General features: G+C 37.0%; 2 protein-coding genes across 7 annotated transcripts in view; one reads left to right on the top strand and one right to left on the bottom strand.

Moving 5' to 3' along the window:
• Nucleotides 1-9701: 9701 nt before the first annotated feature.
• Nucleotides 9702-10751, bottom strand: LOC127412861 (trypsin inhibitor ClTI-1-like). The gene is made up of 4 exons (XM_051649541.1): nucleotides 10603-10751; nucleotides 10417-10457; nucleotides 10227-10336; nucleotides 9702-10077 (listed from the first exon to the last, which is right to left on the bottom strand). The coding sequence occupies exons 1-4, from the start codon at nucleotides 10637-10639 to the stop codon at nucleotides 10032-10034; spliced, it is 234 nt and encodes a 77-aa protein (XP_051505501.1). The 5' UTR covers nucleotides 10640-10751; the 3' UTR covers nucleotides 9702-10031.
• A 275-nt stretch (nucleotides 10752-11026) lies between these two features.
• The window catches only part of LOC127412842 (UV-stimulated scaffold protein A), a 47114-nt gene continuing 41446 nt past the window's right edge, over nucleotides 11027-16694 (top strand). The window contains exons 1-3 of one of the 6 annotated variants that reach the window (XM_051649507.1): nucleotides 11027-11331; nucleotides 14752-14886; nucleotides 16249-16579. In XM_051649507.1, coding sequence (XP_051505467.1) covers nucleotides 11327-11331; nucleotides 14752-14886; nucleotides 16249-16579 — 471 coding nt within the window. In that variant the 5' untranslated portion in view covers nucleotides 11027-11326. The other 5 variants (XM_051649508.1, XM_051649509.1, XM_051649512.1 and 2 more) reach the window with 5 other exon arrangements.

Genomic DNA, 16694 nt, shown 5'->3' with positions numbered 1-16694 from the left:
CAGTGAAACTTACTTGATTGCAGCACACAGCATGCATTCATTTGCATACGTTACTCCATTAGTGCCACACACAGGTGAGTAGTTCATTGGGCAAATAGAACCAGAGTACTTGGAGCAAATAGGCTGGCAACATAAAGAGAAGATTACATTCGCTATTTGTACTAGGAGAGGAAAAAACTTAATCTGAAACAGAAATTCTATACAATTACTCACCATTCTTGCTCCATCTGACATGGCCACTGTTTGTGTCAAGGAAGAAACACAGAAAATATTTTTGTATATGATATTTATATGAGCAAATTCTCATATATGTGAGTTTCATTTTTAAATACTAGACTGTATTAAACATGCACATTAATATTATACCAGCAGAGGACTCAGATGATCTATGGCCCCAACAATTTTTTGGACAAATCAGTGTTTGAATGCACAGTTTGTATAGTCAAGTGACACTTGGTTTTGATATTTGTTATCTAATGCAAAGATATTCATACATTTTTATAGCTTAAGCTAAAATATTGTCGAAATTCTAAAGAATGTATTTGACTTTCATTAATCTTTGTAAAACCCTTATGAATCAGATTAAACAGGAGAGATATATGAAGATCAATGTAAATTGCAGTTCCTTTTGGGGACAATCAGCAACTTCCTTATGACTTTTTATTATTATTGTAGAGTAAATCATTATAGCACTCACCTAGGACACAGAGAAGAACGATGACACCTCGTGCAAACATTGTTCACGACCTGAGACACAAGTCAACCGATGTGATAAAACTGAGCTGTGAAGAATTGATTGGGCTTTTTATAGCAATATTACAGGATACGCCCCTTTCAACATGTCATTTCATCACACACACACACACAGGGAACGAGAAAGTCTCTATATACTAAGCTGTTTTAGTTTGACAAATCTGTTTAGTTTGGCTGTGTGTATCATGTGAAATGAATAATCAAATAATAAATAATTGTAGCAGTCCTCCAGTGACTTTGGACAAAAGTATCAGCTAAAGGAGTAAACGTGAATGTATGATAAATGTAAAAAGTTGAAAACAATTCAAATATTTGATGGAGTGATCCTAAGACAAACCGAATGATCCAATTTAGGGTGGACTGCTTTGACGTGGACTCGTGAGTCATTTCTTTGATCTGGTTACAACAGGACACAAAGTTCATCATAACCAAAGATATAGTTTAATCGCTGTAATTCCCAAAAAATAGCTTCTCTGATCACCACCCTACAGGAAAATGTATTTCTGTAATAACAGAGCTAAAAGCTATCTTTTTTTATATGCTGTAAAATCTAATTAGTTAACCTTACTTAAAAAAGCATGCAAACCCATTGCCTTAAAAAAGTCAGTAAATTGCAGTAAATGTACTTATTTGGCTCAAGTAAAGTGAACTAGTAATAGTCCACTTTAATTGAGCCAAATAAATATTTTTACTTAAGGCAACTGGTTTTCTCACTTTTTTAAGTAAAGTAAACTTATAACATTTTACAGTGTAATCCCATTTTTCCTTATTTCAGTACGTCAATCAGTCTAGTTCAGAGACAGTTTTGATGTGATGTTTATTAACTAAAACTGACACTTTAGTCAAATTCAAATACAGTGTTATTAATGTATATTTTTGAAGTTTAATCCCTAATGGAAAACATTGACTTACATTTACTTACCTATTAATCAGATCTGAAAGTAAATAATCGTAATAAATAATCTCAATTCTTCATCTACTGTGTGCAATGTTTATGCAATATCCTAGCAACATCATTATTCATATCAGAAGCTGTTTGATAATAAACGTAAGGCATATAATGTGTTGGTCATTAAAAATCATTTTGGAGAAGAAGAAAAAATATTTTCAGCATGAAAATATATTTAAAATATTTTTATTTGCATACATTTTTATTTTCATTAAATACAAGGCATGTATTTTTGCCAGTTTGAGTGAACAAAATTCAAAATGACTCTTACTGGCAAATGGCAAAATGAAAACATTTTAATTTAAGAGGTCAACTCTAATTTTTTCATTAGCTTTTTCCATTTAAAATTCTAAATCCAGTCAACTCTCAAATGTTTCAGTAGAACTAACAAATTTTCAAATAAACATTGGGTTTGAAATGCTAATGTCAGTTTATGTACAATCTGTTCATTTGCTTGTGTTAAATGTGTGGGTTTGTTTTTTGGTTACATCTTAAAATCTTCACTCCCACAGCTGCTTGTATTTTCCAGACTTTATCTTCAGAAATGACAACATCAAATCTAATGTCTTATCACCTATCTTTGGGTCACACATAAATATGTGAGTTCAGATGCTACATCAAGTGCATCTTATCTGCTATAAATCTATGAAGATATCTTAAAAACACACACACAGACCATGAATAATGATATTCTACAACTTAGAATATTTAGGCCTGTCTAACCGTAATAATATTTTGGGAGGAGGTCACTCCTTTAGGCCAGACAAGTTATTTAGCACATTTCATACACAATGGCAATTCAGTGCTTTACATATTTATTTATTTATTTATTTTAAATAAGATACATTAAAATATATTTTAAAATCAATTAAGAACAAGAAATAAGAATAAAAAGTAATAAGATAAATTTAAAAAAAGTCAAAATTATTCAAATGAATAAAAAAGAAAACAGAAATAATGATGCAGTACAATCAGTAAGTGCAGCACAGTGCTCAGTGAAGAAATGCACAGCTAAACAGATGTGTTTTCAGTCTGGACTTGAATGTGGCTACTCTTGGTGAACACCTGACCTCTTCTGGAAGCTGGTTCCAACTGCGGGTGTCATAAAAGCTAAACGCTGTCTCACCTTGTTTTGAGTGAACCCTCTGTATTTCTAACTGACTTGATCTTAATGATCTGAGAGGTATGTTAGATTTATATTCAACAAGCATATCTGCAATGTATTAAGTCCTAGGCCATTGAGTGATTTATAAACAAGTAATAGTACTTTAAAATCAATTCTAAATGTAACTGAAGCCAGTGTAAAGACATGAGGACTGGAGTAACATGCTCAGATTTTTTGGTTAGGGTAAGAATCCTGGCAGCAGCATTTTGAATGAACTGCAGCTGTCTAATAGTCTTTTTGGGAAGGTCGGTGAGGAGTCCATTGCAGTAATCCACCCTACTGGTGATAAATGCATGAACAAGTTTCTCTAAGTCTTGACTGGATACTAAACATCTAGTTCTCGTTATATATTTTAGATGATAGAAGGCTGATTTGGTTATTTAAAAAAAATAAAAACAAATTCTCCCCTTTTCTCCCCAATTTGGAATTCCCAATGTGCTCTAAGTCCTCATGGTGGCGTAGTGACTCACCTCAATCATGTGGTGAGGATGAATCTCAGTTGCCTCCGCGTCTGAGACAGTCAATCCACGCATCTTATCACATGGCTTGTTGAGCGCGTTACCGCAGAGACGTAGCGCGTGTGGAGGCTTCACGCTATTCTCCGCGGCATCCACGCACAACTCACCACACGCCCCACTGCGAGTGAGAACCACATTATGTGACCATAATGAGGTTACCCCATGTGGTTCTACCCTCCCTAGCAACCGGGCCAATTTGGTTGCTTAGGAGACCTGGCTGGAGTCACTCAGCAAGCCCTAGATTCGAACTCACGACTCCAGGGGTGGTAGTCAGCGTCTTTACTCGCTGAGATACCCAGGTCCCCCCAGGCTGATTTGGTTATTGATTTGATGTGACTACTGAAACTAAGGTCTGACTCCAAAATGACACCAAGATTCCTTACTTGATTTTTTTGTCTTAATACCCCTGGAGTCAAGGTATGTGTTCAGCTTGGGAATTTCGCCTTTGTTGCCAAACACAATGACCTCTGTCTTGTCGTTGTTTAACTGAAGGAAGTTCCTGCACATCCAGCTGTTAATTTCATCAATGCACAGGCACAGAGAATATATAGGACTGCAGTCATTTGGCGACAGGGCTAAGTAAATCTGGGTGTCGTCTGCATAGCTATGGTACACAGTTTGGTTTATGAATTTGGCCTAGTGGGAGCATATACAGGTTGAACAGGAGAGGTGCAAGAATTGAGCCTTGTGGGACTCCACACGTCATGGATGTCCACTCAGATTCATAGTTCCCTATGTTCACATAGTAACCCCTCCCTTCTAGATATAACCTGAACCAGCTGAAGACTGTCCCAGAGAGCCCTACCCAGTTTTCCAGTCTGTCTAGGAGAATGTTGTGGTCAACTCTATCAAAGGCAGTACTGAGATCTAGTAATACCAGCACTGATATTTTGCCTTAATCAGTATTTAGCCGAATATCATTAAGTATCTTCATAAGTGCCGTCTCTGTGCTGTGTTGCGGTCGGAAACCAGAGTGGAAATTGTCTAAGTACCCATTCGAGTTTAAGAATTTGTTTCGCTGATTGAAAACAATCTTTTCAATTATTTTGCCTATGAAAGGAAGATTTGAGGTTGGTTTGTAGTTGTTCATTATAGAGTTATCCAGATTGCTCTTTTATTTAGAAGGGGCATGACAACTGCAATTTTCAGAGACTTTGGAAACGTGCCTGAAAGGAGTGAGGCATGACTGTTTCTCACAGTTGAAAAATGAAGTAGGGAGTGTGTTTGGGGGTTTGTTAGTCTCTCTACAGTAGCAAAAAGAGTGTGGGCATTGTTTATATTGCTGGTTATAATGTTTGAGAGGAAGGTCTGCCTTGCTGTGCCTAGCATCATATTGAAAGTATGAAGGCTGTCTTTATAGATATTATAATGGACTTCCAAGTTTTGTTTTCAGCCACATTCATTCTGCTTTCCTGCATTTTCAACACAGTCTGCGGATATACTTGGTGTTATAGATACAGCCTTCATAAATAGCACACTAGTATTCTCATTTATGTACCTCTTTTTGACAGAGACAGATGTAACTTCAGTGGCAGGAGAAATCAATATATCAAAGAAAATACAAAAATGGTCAGATAGCGCTACGTCCTTAATAAGAGGACGTATGCAGCTAATCCTCCACCTTTCCTAACAGCTCTACAGACACTCATAAAAGTAAAGTTTGGATGGGCTGATTCACTGAGAACTGTTTGCACTACAGCTTTTATCTAACCAAGTTTCATTTAAAAACATAAAATCCAGGTTGTTTGTGGTGATGAGGTCATTGACTAAAAATGATTTGTTCTTAAGTGAGCAGATGTTTAAAAGTGCGAACTTCACAGTATCTGTTTTTGGCCCCAAAGTAATGTCTGATTGATGTTTAATAGGCAACAGATTAGACAGGTTTGCCATACGTCTTGAGAATACCTTAGTCTTTCTATCACTTAATCGAACAGACATAGAGAAAGCTACAGGCACATTGGGTTCACACTTGTTTTGTGTACATTTGTGAATGTGACTGCTACCATAGCTGGGACCTGACACACATCACTGAGAGCTGTTATCAGCTGATTGTTGTTCACCGAGAGCAAAAAAGGACGATTTGTGCCCTGGCGTTGTAGCAGGGTGGGGGCGAGCTGTGCCCACAGGCTTTGGTGGTAGAGGGGCCTGCCGTTTTTAGGTTGGTATCTGGGGGCTCGCAGCAATGGGATGGGAGAGCTTTCTTCCAGCATACACTAGTTCCTCCATTTTCTCAGAGAAACTCAGAAGTGGGGATGTTGGCGAAAAGGAGAAAGTATGTGGTGAGAGGGGCTGTTGCTCTGGGGTTTGTGGAGGCTGAATTATGTTATCTTGTCTCCCTTGGCTTTGTCCAGGAATTTGTCCTTGGGTCCTGTATCTTGGAGCAGTTCTAAGTCATCACAGTCTGACTGTAGTATACTCTGACTGTAGTATACTGAGAAACCGAGAAAACATATTTGTTCCTCGGACTGGGAGTGGTCCACTGATGAACAACTGAACTTTCAAACTTCCAAGTGTTTCAAAGAGTTAACTGAAATCCCTCTTAAGGAGTTCTAATTGCTCCTTTCAAATATAATTTCCCCCCACATGTATAATAACCCGATTTACATTCTTATGATTCATTAGAATGTTCTGAAGTTCCTTATTTACATCAGAAACCGTTGCTCGTGCAAGGCAGCAAGTAGTGGTAGCTGCTATCAGGGGTGGAAAAATACCAGTATTGACTAGTCAGGTCATAGCCATATCTGGGGTGGATGGTGCTTATGCTACAATATATGATACTCGTGACAGTCTGATGTCTCGAGTACCTTTGGGTCTAGCTCCATGTTTATGCCATTTGTTTGTGGTCTTACTTTCACCAGTTACTTTTGGCTCCTGTACTGCTGGTTTATTTAGGCTCAGTGTAGCCTGTCGAGGAACATTAGATTCACAGAACTCACCAGCTGTAGGATGAGGGGGTCCACGGTGACACTCTCCTGTATGGTCCTTCAGGGGTGACAGTATCGCAAGTAACTTTGTTTCAAGAACTGCAATCTTTTGTAGAAGTCAGCTTTTTAAGTAAACATTTTTTTTTAGAATAAACTAAAACATAATGCATTTTTGGAAATAATAGGGAAGTCTTTAAAGCAACCAAAAATATGCTGTTTTTAAGCCACATGATCTTTGCCTTTACAGGGGAGACAGTTTACTCTATTAAACACTTTTTGGTGGTTTCTTCAACATGATTTTATTTATACTTTTGCTGCATCTTTGATAAGTAAATTAGATGTTATTGTTAAATGATCAACTTTGTCAAACAGTTTTACAGAAAAATGAGAAAGTAGGAATGTTGTCACATGTATATACACTTTACCACAATGGAATTGGACTGATGCATTTCCCCATTGGGAATTTTTGTTTTGATATTTGTCATGTTTTAAAGGATTCATAAGGAGTCTTCTTACTATACCTTCTTTGCCCAGATATTTTCGGTGTCACTTAATCAAATAAACAGCCATATTGGACATTTTGTTGGGTTATGATTGGTAAAGGAATATTCTGGGTTCAATACAAGTTAAGCTCAATCAACAGCATTTGTGGCATAATATTAATTACCACAATAATTTATTTAGACCTCTTTTTCTTTACAAAACTAAAACAAATCTGGGTTACGGTGAAGCACTTACAATGGAAGTGAATGGGACCAATCTGTAAACATTGAAATACTCACTGTTTTAAAAGTATAGCCACAAAAAACAATATGTGATAACATGACTATAATGTGATAAAATCGCTTAAACTTTACTGTGTAAAACTATACCCAATTTAACAACTTGGTTGCCATGACGACCTAAGGGCATAAATTATGATTTAAACAACTTTACAGCTCAAATGATACACACGTTTTAACAGATGAATAAATGTAATTGCTTTTACAAAATTATAAACTTCATATTCCTGCCTTTAATCCCTCCAAAAATTGGCCCCATTCACTTCCATTATGTGTCTCTTTTTTTTTTTTTTGCCACAAATTTGATCATCTTGAATATGATACAGAAGTATAAAATTCACAATATGATAGAAAAGAAAAAGAAGTATGGGATGCAAGAAAGTAAACCCTATAGGTATACCTTAATTCAGTGATTCTCAACTGGTGGGTCGTTACCCATAAGTGGGTCGCAGGTCTGTTTGGATAGGGTCGCCGACAGCAGGGAAAGAGCAATGCCTGGGTCCTTCATCCTTCTAATTTACTGTATCTCTGGAACGCGCAAAATTGCAGACCACAAAACTGATGCAACCCATTTCAATTCTAGTGAGATTTTCTAGTTTGAAGCTCCATGGAGGAAGTCAAACCTCTAAAACATTAGACAGCCCCGACATGATAAACAGCACTGAGGAAAAGAGCAACACTGTGCTATGCGCCAAAATAAAAAAAATTCAAATTACATAATCATCCTTACTAAAATTGATCGGATTTTACAGTAGTAACAGTAACTGTGATATTTTGACATTGATATTTTATAGTTTCATATTAATTAATCTATTAGACCTCATTTTTATTACAACTGTGGCAGCTGTAGTTAAATGTGTTTAGGCTACTATTTTTTTTTCATAACAAATACTGTCATTTATTGTTGGTATTATTATTATTATTTTTAGAAAGACTAGCTACATTGACCTAATCACTATAGAGGAGCCATCCATGTTGTGCATGTATGGCATTGCACTGTAAATATACACTCACTGAGCACTTTATTAGGAACACCTGTACACCTACATATTAATGCGACTATCTAATCAGCCAGTCATGTGGCAGCAGTGCAGTGCATAAAATCATGCAGATACGAAACAGGAGCTTCAGTTAACGTTCACATCAACCATCAGAATGGGGAAAAAATGTGATCTCAGTGATTTCGACCGTGGCAAGATTGTTGGTGCTAGACGGGCTGGTTTGAGTATGTCTGTAACTGCTGATCTCCTGGGTTTCTCCTAGATCTCTGTAGAATTTACTCCGAATGGTGCCCAAAAACATCCAGTGAGTGGCAGTTCTGCAGATGGAAATTAGTCAACGGAGAATGGCCAGATCTGTTCGAGCTGACAGAACAGCTACGGTAACTCGGATAACCACTCTGTACAATTGTGGTGAGCAGAAAAGCATCTCAGAAACCTCGAGGCGGATGGGCTACAACAGCAGAAGACCATGTCGGGCACTTTATTAAGACCATAGTAGTGCTCAGTGAGGGTAAGGGCAAGTACATAAAGGGCTTTAAAGTCTGGACCTCCAAGACTTATGGACAAATTATGGGCAAAATGCTCCTATGTAATGTTCTGATTGAATGATGTTTTATATTAGGAGAAAAATAAAACAGGATAATAAATATAATAGGCTCATGTAAATAAACAGGCTCATCTACTTTTGGGAGAGAAAACTTCCTGTTTCTTTGTTGACATCAACAAAAATGTCACTTGATACAAACCCTTATACAGTACAAAATTTTACAAGATAAAAGAAAAATGCAACCCAGACTATGTTTTTGTACTTTGATAGGGCGCCACTTGATGTCCAATGTAAAATCCTAGCCCCGAAGCAGAACCAGTTAAGAACCAATGCCTTAATTTGTTTTATAGACATGTGTCATGTTTTAGTTGGCATCATCTAATATATCTGAAGTGTACTAATTTTGAAAGATACAGCGTGGCCACATGTTTTTTGTTGTTGTTTGCCCAACTAGTTTGTCCTGTTCAAACTCTACAGGGGATGAGTCAGTAAAAGATTTGTTCTTGCTTAACCTTATCATTTCCATCTTAGAGATATGACACATTATATAGGAAGATGACATCATGTGTTTTGACCATCTATCAATTATAATTGTGGTTTACTGAAGTTATCCTGGTCTATTTTAAGAGTGTAGTGTGATATTGCAACTGCAAAATTTTGATATGTATATTAGACACAGCAGAAATATTAATAGTATGCTATTCAGAACATAATCCACTTACTCCAGGTCAGAAAAAGTTCACACACCTAATGTGTCATTGATAGTATATCAATTTGATATTATCTTACAAGCAGAAGTGGGGTCTCTTAAGTTGATAGTGTGTACATACACAATGTTCATAACAAATGGTTCTCTCATAACCCAAGATTGAGAATCACTATTATAAATAGGACACTATTATACTTCGTATTTACCCATATAGTGCTATGGAACCATCAGTTAAAGCTACACGCAGCAATTTTCTTCTCTTTTTTTTTTTCCCCCTCAAAGAAATTCATTGTAATTTTAAAACATACCTATGAAATAACAAGCACTCAACATAATACTCACACTCATATCAGTGATCTTTAAAATGCCGTTTTATTTTATTATCTATATGGAGAGGGTCCCCTCATGGGTGCTGCCATGTTATGATCACATGACCAGCCATATACTACTCAATTTCACAAACTGCCATTATTGGACATTTTCACTCTTGTATTCAATGCATCATGGCTGACTTAAGCCAGGCTTTAAGCATTAGATCTACCAAAACAGGATTGATTTACAAAACAAGAGCGCCAAACACTTAATCTTAAGGTTAAAACTTAATTTGGTTAAAAAAACAAACAAAAAAAAAAAAAATGCAGTTCCACCAGCCTTCTCACTTTTAAAATGGGTGTATTTGTGTCTCAGCATTCGCCCTGCCTGGAGATCAGCATGTTGACCTTCAACTCCCTATGACAAGACAGTGAAACATGTTTTTCAGTCTGTGGTTTCAAACAACTACATGACACTGAGTCAAGAGATATTCCATGCCTTAGGAACAATATGACCATGCAAATTGTAGATGAAAGAAAACAATCCACAAACTAAATTAGACTTACTCATTTTTGAGACACAGGGAGCATTCATTGGGGTATGTAACCCCATCAGTACCACACACAGGGTTATACTCTCGGGTGCAGCTAGGCATGTGGTATGCAGAACAGTCAGGCTGTGAAGAGAAGTATACAGACAGGTGAGCAAAACTGCTTTTGTTAAAGCAACATAAATAGGTTATAAACATCAACCCACCTCTTTTGAGCCATCAGGAATGACCTTAGCGGTGGCCACAGCTGTTAAGACAAAATTGTGAAACAAATATTGTAATAATTGTAGAACACACAATATACCGATTGTAGTTTAAAAATGGTTTAAGTGAAAATCATAAAGTAAAAATCAGACTTTTATATTCCTAATGCCCAAAATTAGTTAACTCACCTGCCAAACAAAGTACCAAACAAATCCGGGCAAGCATGATTATCTGTATCGAGCGATGCCTTTACTATGTAATCAATAGCTTTCAGGTGTGTGTGAAGTCCTTTTATTGCACTCTTGTTCCCACCCACAGAGCGTTCACACATTTACAAAGTGGGTCCCTCCAGTCTTATTTAATGAATATTAATTAGGTTACGTGACTTTCGGACAGTTGACCTTATTGATTGGCTGAAAGGAAAGTGGGCGGAGGTCAGCGGGCGAATTTTTCCAATGAAGGTTTGACTCATTAATATTAATTACGTCACGAGTCTGGACACTTACCAAATGACGCCAAGGTTCGTCTGAGTGACCTAATTAATAATCATGAGCCACGCAAACGCATTCGTCATGTCGCATGAAGTACCGTTGTTGCCGTGTCTCGCGCTGCAATAAGCATGCTTACACACACCCTACACATAAAAACGAAATTATTTTAATTATTATAGAATTCACTTAACAATTCCGTTGTTATGTTTCAGTTCTAGATCACTCAGTTTTCACGTGAGGGCGACTCTTATTTTGAAAATGCGAGAATCGACGCCATTGTTACGTGTTATGAGTGTAGCTTTGTTTACATTACTCAAACGGACGAGATAGAAGCTAAGATGAGGGGCTTTTAATTCTAAACGGAAGCGTAACTGTATTAAAATATCGCTGAATAATAGCTTTTCTTCATTATAGCAGCTGGATGAGGTACGTGTTGGTCATTCGTCCCATCCAAAGACAGAAAGATTCAGACACATTGTTGAAATGTGAAGCTTTCAGTCACTTGTATACTCACTATAGTGATAGTGATAGTTTGTTGTCAACTCTTAAAAACAAAGAGCTTGTGACAGTCATTGAATTAATAGTGCCTAAATCAGGTGACTATTAACAACATAGATCCATTACCATGTCATTTTCTGTCTGTCCGTCCGTCTGTCTGTCTGTCTATCTATCTATCATTCCGTATGTCTGTTAATTTATCTCTGTCTGTTTATCTATCTATCTGTCTGTTTATATGTCTGTCTGTCTGTCTGTCTGTCTGTTTATCTATCTATCTGTCTATCTGTCTGTCTGTCTGTCTATCTATCTATCTATCTGTCTATCTATCTGTCTGTCTGTTTATATATCTATCTGTCTGTCTGTCTGTTTATATATCTATCTGTCTGTCTTTCTGTTTATCTATCTATCTATCTATCTATCTATCTATCTATCTGTATTTCTGTCTATCTATCTATCTATCTATCTATCTATCTATCTATCTATCTGTCTGTTTCTGTCTGTCTATCTGTCTGTATATGTCTATCTATCTATCTATCTATCTATCTATCTGTCTGTCTGTTTATCTGTCTGTCTGTCTGTTTATCTATCTGTCTGTCTATCTGTCTGTCTGTTTATATATCTATCTGTCTGTCTGTCTGTTTATCTATCTATCTATCTATCTGTCTGTCTGTTTGTCTATCTGTCTGTCTGTTTATCTATCTGTCTTAAAAACATAGAGCTTGTGACAGTCATTGAATTAATAGTGCCTAAATCAGGTGACTATTAACAACATAGATCCATTACCATGTCATTTTCTGTCTGTCCGTCCGTCTGTCTGTCTATCTATCTATCATTCCGTCTGTCTGTTAATTTATCTCTGTCTGTTTATCTATCTATCTGTCTGTTTATATGTCTGTCTGTCTGTCTATCTATCTATCTGTCTGTCTGTCTGTCTGTCTGTCTGTCTGTCTATCTATCTATCTATCTGTCTATCTATCTGTCTGTTTATATATCTATCTGTCTGTCTGTCTGTTTATATATCTATCTGTCTGTCTTTCTGTTTATCTATCTACAGGTGCATCTCAATAAATTAGAATGTCGTGGAAAAGTTCATTTATTTCAGTAATTCAACTCAAATTGTGAAACTTGTGTATTAAATAAATTCAATGCACACAGACTGAAGTAGTTTAAGTCTTTGGTTCTTTTAATTGTGATGATTTTGGCTCACATTTAACAAAAACCCACCAATTCACTATCTCAAAAAATTAGAATACATCATAAGACCAATAAAAAAAACATTTTTAGTGAATTGTTGGCCTTCTGGAAAGTATGTTCATTTACTGTATATGTACTCAATACTTGGTAGGGGCTCCTTTTGCTTTAATTACTGCCTCAATTCGGCGTGGCATTGAGGTGATCAGTTTGTGGCACTGCTGAGGTGGTATGGAAGCCCAGGTTTCTTTGACAGTGGCCTTCAGCTCATCTGCATTTTTTGGTCTCTTGTTTCTCATTTTCCTCTTTACAATACCCCATAGATTCTCTATGGGGTTCAGGTCTGGTGAGTTTGCTGGCCAGTCAAGCACACCAACACCATGGTCATTTAACCACCTTTTGGTGCTTTTGGCAGTGTGGGCAGGTGCCAAATCTTGCTGGAAAATGAAATCAGCATCTTTAAAAAGCTGGTCAGCAGAAGGAAGCATGAAGTGCTCCAAAATTTCTTGGTAAACAGGTGCAGTGACTTTGGTTTTCAAAAAACACAATGGACCAACACCAGCAGATGACATTGCACCCCAAATCATCACAGACTGTGGAAACTTAACACTGGACTTCAAGCAACTTGGGCTATGAGCTTCTCCACCCTTCCTCCAGACTCTAGGACCTTTGTTTCCAAATGAAATACAAAACTTGTTCTCATCTGAAAAGAGGACTTTGGACCACTGGTCAACAGTCCAGTTCTTCTCCTTAGCCCAGGTAAGACGCCTCTGACGTTGTCTGTGGTTCAGGAGTGGCTTAACAAGAGGAATACGACAACTGTAGCCAAATTCCTTGACACGTCTGTGTGTGGTGGCTCTTAATGCCTTGACCCCAGCCTCAGTCCATTCCTTGTGAAGTTCACCCAAATTCTTGAATCGATTTTGCTTGACAATCCTCATAAGGCTGTGGTTCTCTCGGTTGGTTGTGCATCTTTTTCTTCCACACTTTTTCCTTCCACTCAACTTTCTGTTAACATGCTTGGATACAGCACTCTGTGAACAGCCAGTTGGCAATGAATGTTTGTGGCTTACCCTCCTTGTGAAGGGTGTCAATGATTTTCTTCTGGACAACTGTCAGATCAGCAGTCTTCCCCATGATTGTGTAGCCTAGTGAACCAAACTGAGAGACCATTTTGAAGGCTCAGGAAACCTTTGCAGGTGTTTTGAGTTGATTAGCTGATTGGCATGTCACCATATTCTAATTTTTTGAGATAGTGAATTGGTGGGTTTTTGTTAAATGTGAGCCAAAATCATCACAATTAAAAGAACCAAAGACTTAAACTACTTCAGTCTGTGTGCATTGAATTTATTTAATACACGAGTTTCACAATTTGAGTTGAATTCCTGAAATAAATGAACTTTTCCATGACATTCTAATTTATTGAGATGCACCTGTATCTATCTATCTGTCTTTCTGTCTATCTGTCTATCTATCTATCTATCTATCTATCTATCTATCTATCTATCTATCTATCTATCTGTCTGTCTGTTTATCTGTCTGTCTGTCTGTTTATCTATCTGTCTGTCTATCTGTCTGTTTATATATCTGTCTGTCTATCTATCTATCTATCTATCTATCTATCTATCTATCTATCTATCTATCTGTCTGTCTGTTTATCTGTCTGTCTGTCTGTTTATCTATCTGTCTGTCTATCTGTCTGTCTGTCTGTTTATATATCTATCTGTCTGTCTGTCTGTTTATCTATCTATCTATCTATCTATCTGTCTGTCTGTTTGTCTATCTGTCTGTCTGTTTATCTATCTGTCTTAAAAACATAGAGCTTGTGACAGTCATTGAATTAATAGTGCCTAAATCAGGTGACTATTAACAACATAGATCTTTACCATGTCATTTTTTGTCTGTCCGTCCATCCATCTGTCTGTTTATCTATCTATCTATATATCCATCTGTCTGTTGATTTATCTCTGTCTGTCTGTCTGTTTATCTGTCTATCTGTCTGTCTGTCCTATATAATTGACATTATTACAAGCGATACACTTTTGTTGCAGACATACTGCATGTTGCTTCTTTAAATGTACAGGACCATATTTGGTTGGAAAACCTGGTTGGAAATGCACAATTTCTCATTGACATTTGGGTTGACTTATTACACAGCATCTTTTATCAGGTTCCCATCAGGATGGACCAAACAACGCGGGATAAGCTGTCAGAACTGGTTGAGGAGCTGACTACCTCTGGGGAACCACAGCTGAATCAAGACAAAATGAAGGAAGTGAAGAAAATTTGCAAGTATGAGAGAGATTACATATTTCTGCAGAACCTTTTGAACACTGTTTTTTGTTTACATGCAGCTGATAAAGCCAAATATCAATAAATGATATCAAATAAATGGCCAAATATCGCTTTCTTTATATGGATCTCATTGTCTGATCGCAGGATGAGGAACTGGCCTCATCCAGCATATGTTTGGATACTTGACACGACATAAGGTGCTATACTCTATCTAAAACATATTTTAGACATTATTTTGCTAATTCTTATATAATTATTATGCAAGCCGCTTTTATAACCTCATATTGTTAGAGAAGCTACTTGGAATATTTGTACTTTTAAAAATGTATTTGTCACATCGCAGGACCAATTAAAACAAACTAGAAGAAGCCTTTATTTTTGTCACACATTATACATTTGCATGTATACAGTGAAATTCTTTTTTTCACATATCCCAGCTAAGCTGGGGTCAGAGCGCAGGGTCAGCCATGATACGGCGCCCCTGGAGCAGATGGGGTCAAGGGCCTTGCTCAAGGGCCCAACAGTGGCATCTTGGCAGTGTTGGGGCTTGAACCCATAGCCTTAACTGCTGAGCCACCACTGCATCCTAAACTAGTGAAGGCTAAAAGGTCATTATAAATGGTGAAAAGAAGCATAAGAACTGGTTACCAGTTACAGGACCTAAGATATACACTTTCACTTATACATTCATAAAAAAATGGTTAACTTAAAATCTTGATGTTCAGAAAAAAAAAAGTCCATGGACAAATTATTCATCTACTACCCATTGACACAGCATGGTCAGTTATGATTATTATTATGATTTCTTGATTCCGATTCAAAAGCTCTCGATTCATTGTCAATTCATCGGGGTACATTTCTGTTACAATGTCCATTTTGTTTAAATATGAAAGAAATTCTCTCTCAGCTAATGCTCTTAATTATAAAGGAACCTTCTAGGCAACCCTTCTAGGTACAACTTGAAAATATTAATTTGACAAATTATATTTTATCATTAGTTTGTCAGCAAATTGGTCACATTTTAGCTTTTGAAAATATTAAAAATTGGTCTATTCCATCAGTTAATGTCTTGAAATGGCATATATTATGTTGCATATTTTTCTTATATTTTATTTTTATTCAAATGAAGATTGCGATTCATCGGAAAATCGATATTTTAACTAGCCCTAGTTATGATGCTTAATCAACTCGTCAAATCACATTGATCACAAAGTGGAAGCAACTACCAGTACTTTCAAGTCTTTATTTAATAAAGTGCCTTCATCAGTTCTGCGTTGCGTGTTTATATGTAATCACAATTTTTGTTTATGCTCATAAATTTAATTTAATCTTAATCCTCAGTGCCTTTTCTGTCCACAGAGTTTCCAATGACTACATTGATCATTTCTACCACTTGATCATGACCCAACTAAACCAAGATCACGCAGAGATCCGTCTCTCAGCCTTCCAGATGGTCAGTGAGGTGTTCAGCCGATCACATCACTTCAGAGTTCTCCTCATCACCAACCTTCAGGAGTTCCTGGAACTCACTGTGGAAACAGACATGGAACAGCCTCTGCCTCCACCCAAAGAGGTGGCGAGAAAACTCAGGACGCTTGCCATCCAGACCGTACAGTCATGGCACGCCAAGTATGGAGAGGCATATAAGAAACTGTCTCTGGGATATCACTTTCTTAAACAGATTAAAAAGGTACAGTTCTGCGACTATCCTATTTAGACCCATAAATTTACACCATGCAGCTTTTCTCGATCACATCACAGGAGTTATGTAATTATTTAACGATTGTTATGTAAAAGATATTGTA

The sequence above is a fragment of the Myxocyprinus asiaticus genome, chromosome 22 (genome assembly GCF_019703515.2).
Source record: "Myxocyprinus asiaticus isolate MX2 ecotype Aquarium Trade chromosome 22, UBuf_Myxa_2, whole genome shotgun sequence".
NCBI lineage: Eukaryota > Metazoa > Chordata > Actinopteri > Cypriniformes > Catostomidae > Myxocyprinus > Myxocyprinus asiaticus.
The sequence above is the reverse complement of the archived record's forward strand: the minus strand, read 5'-3'. Positions and strand labels throughout refer to the sequence as shown.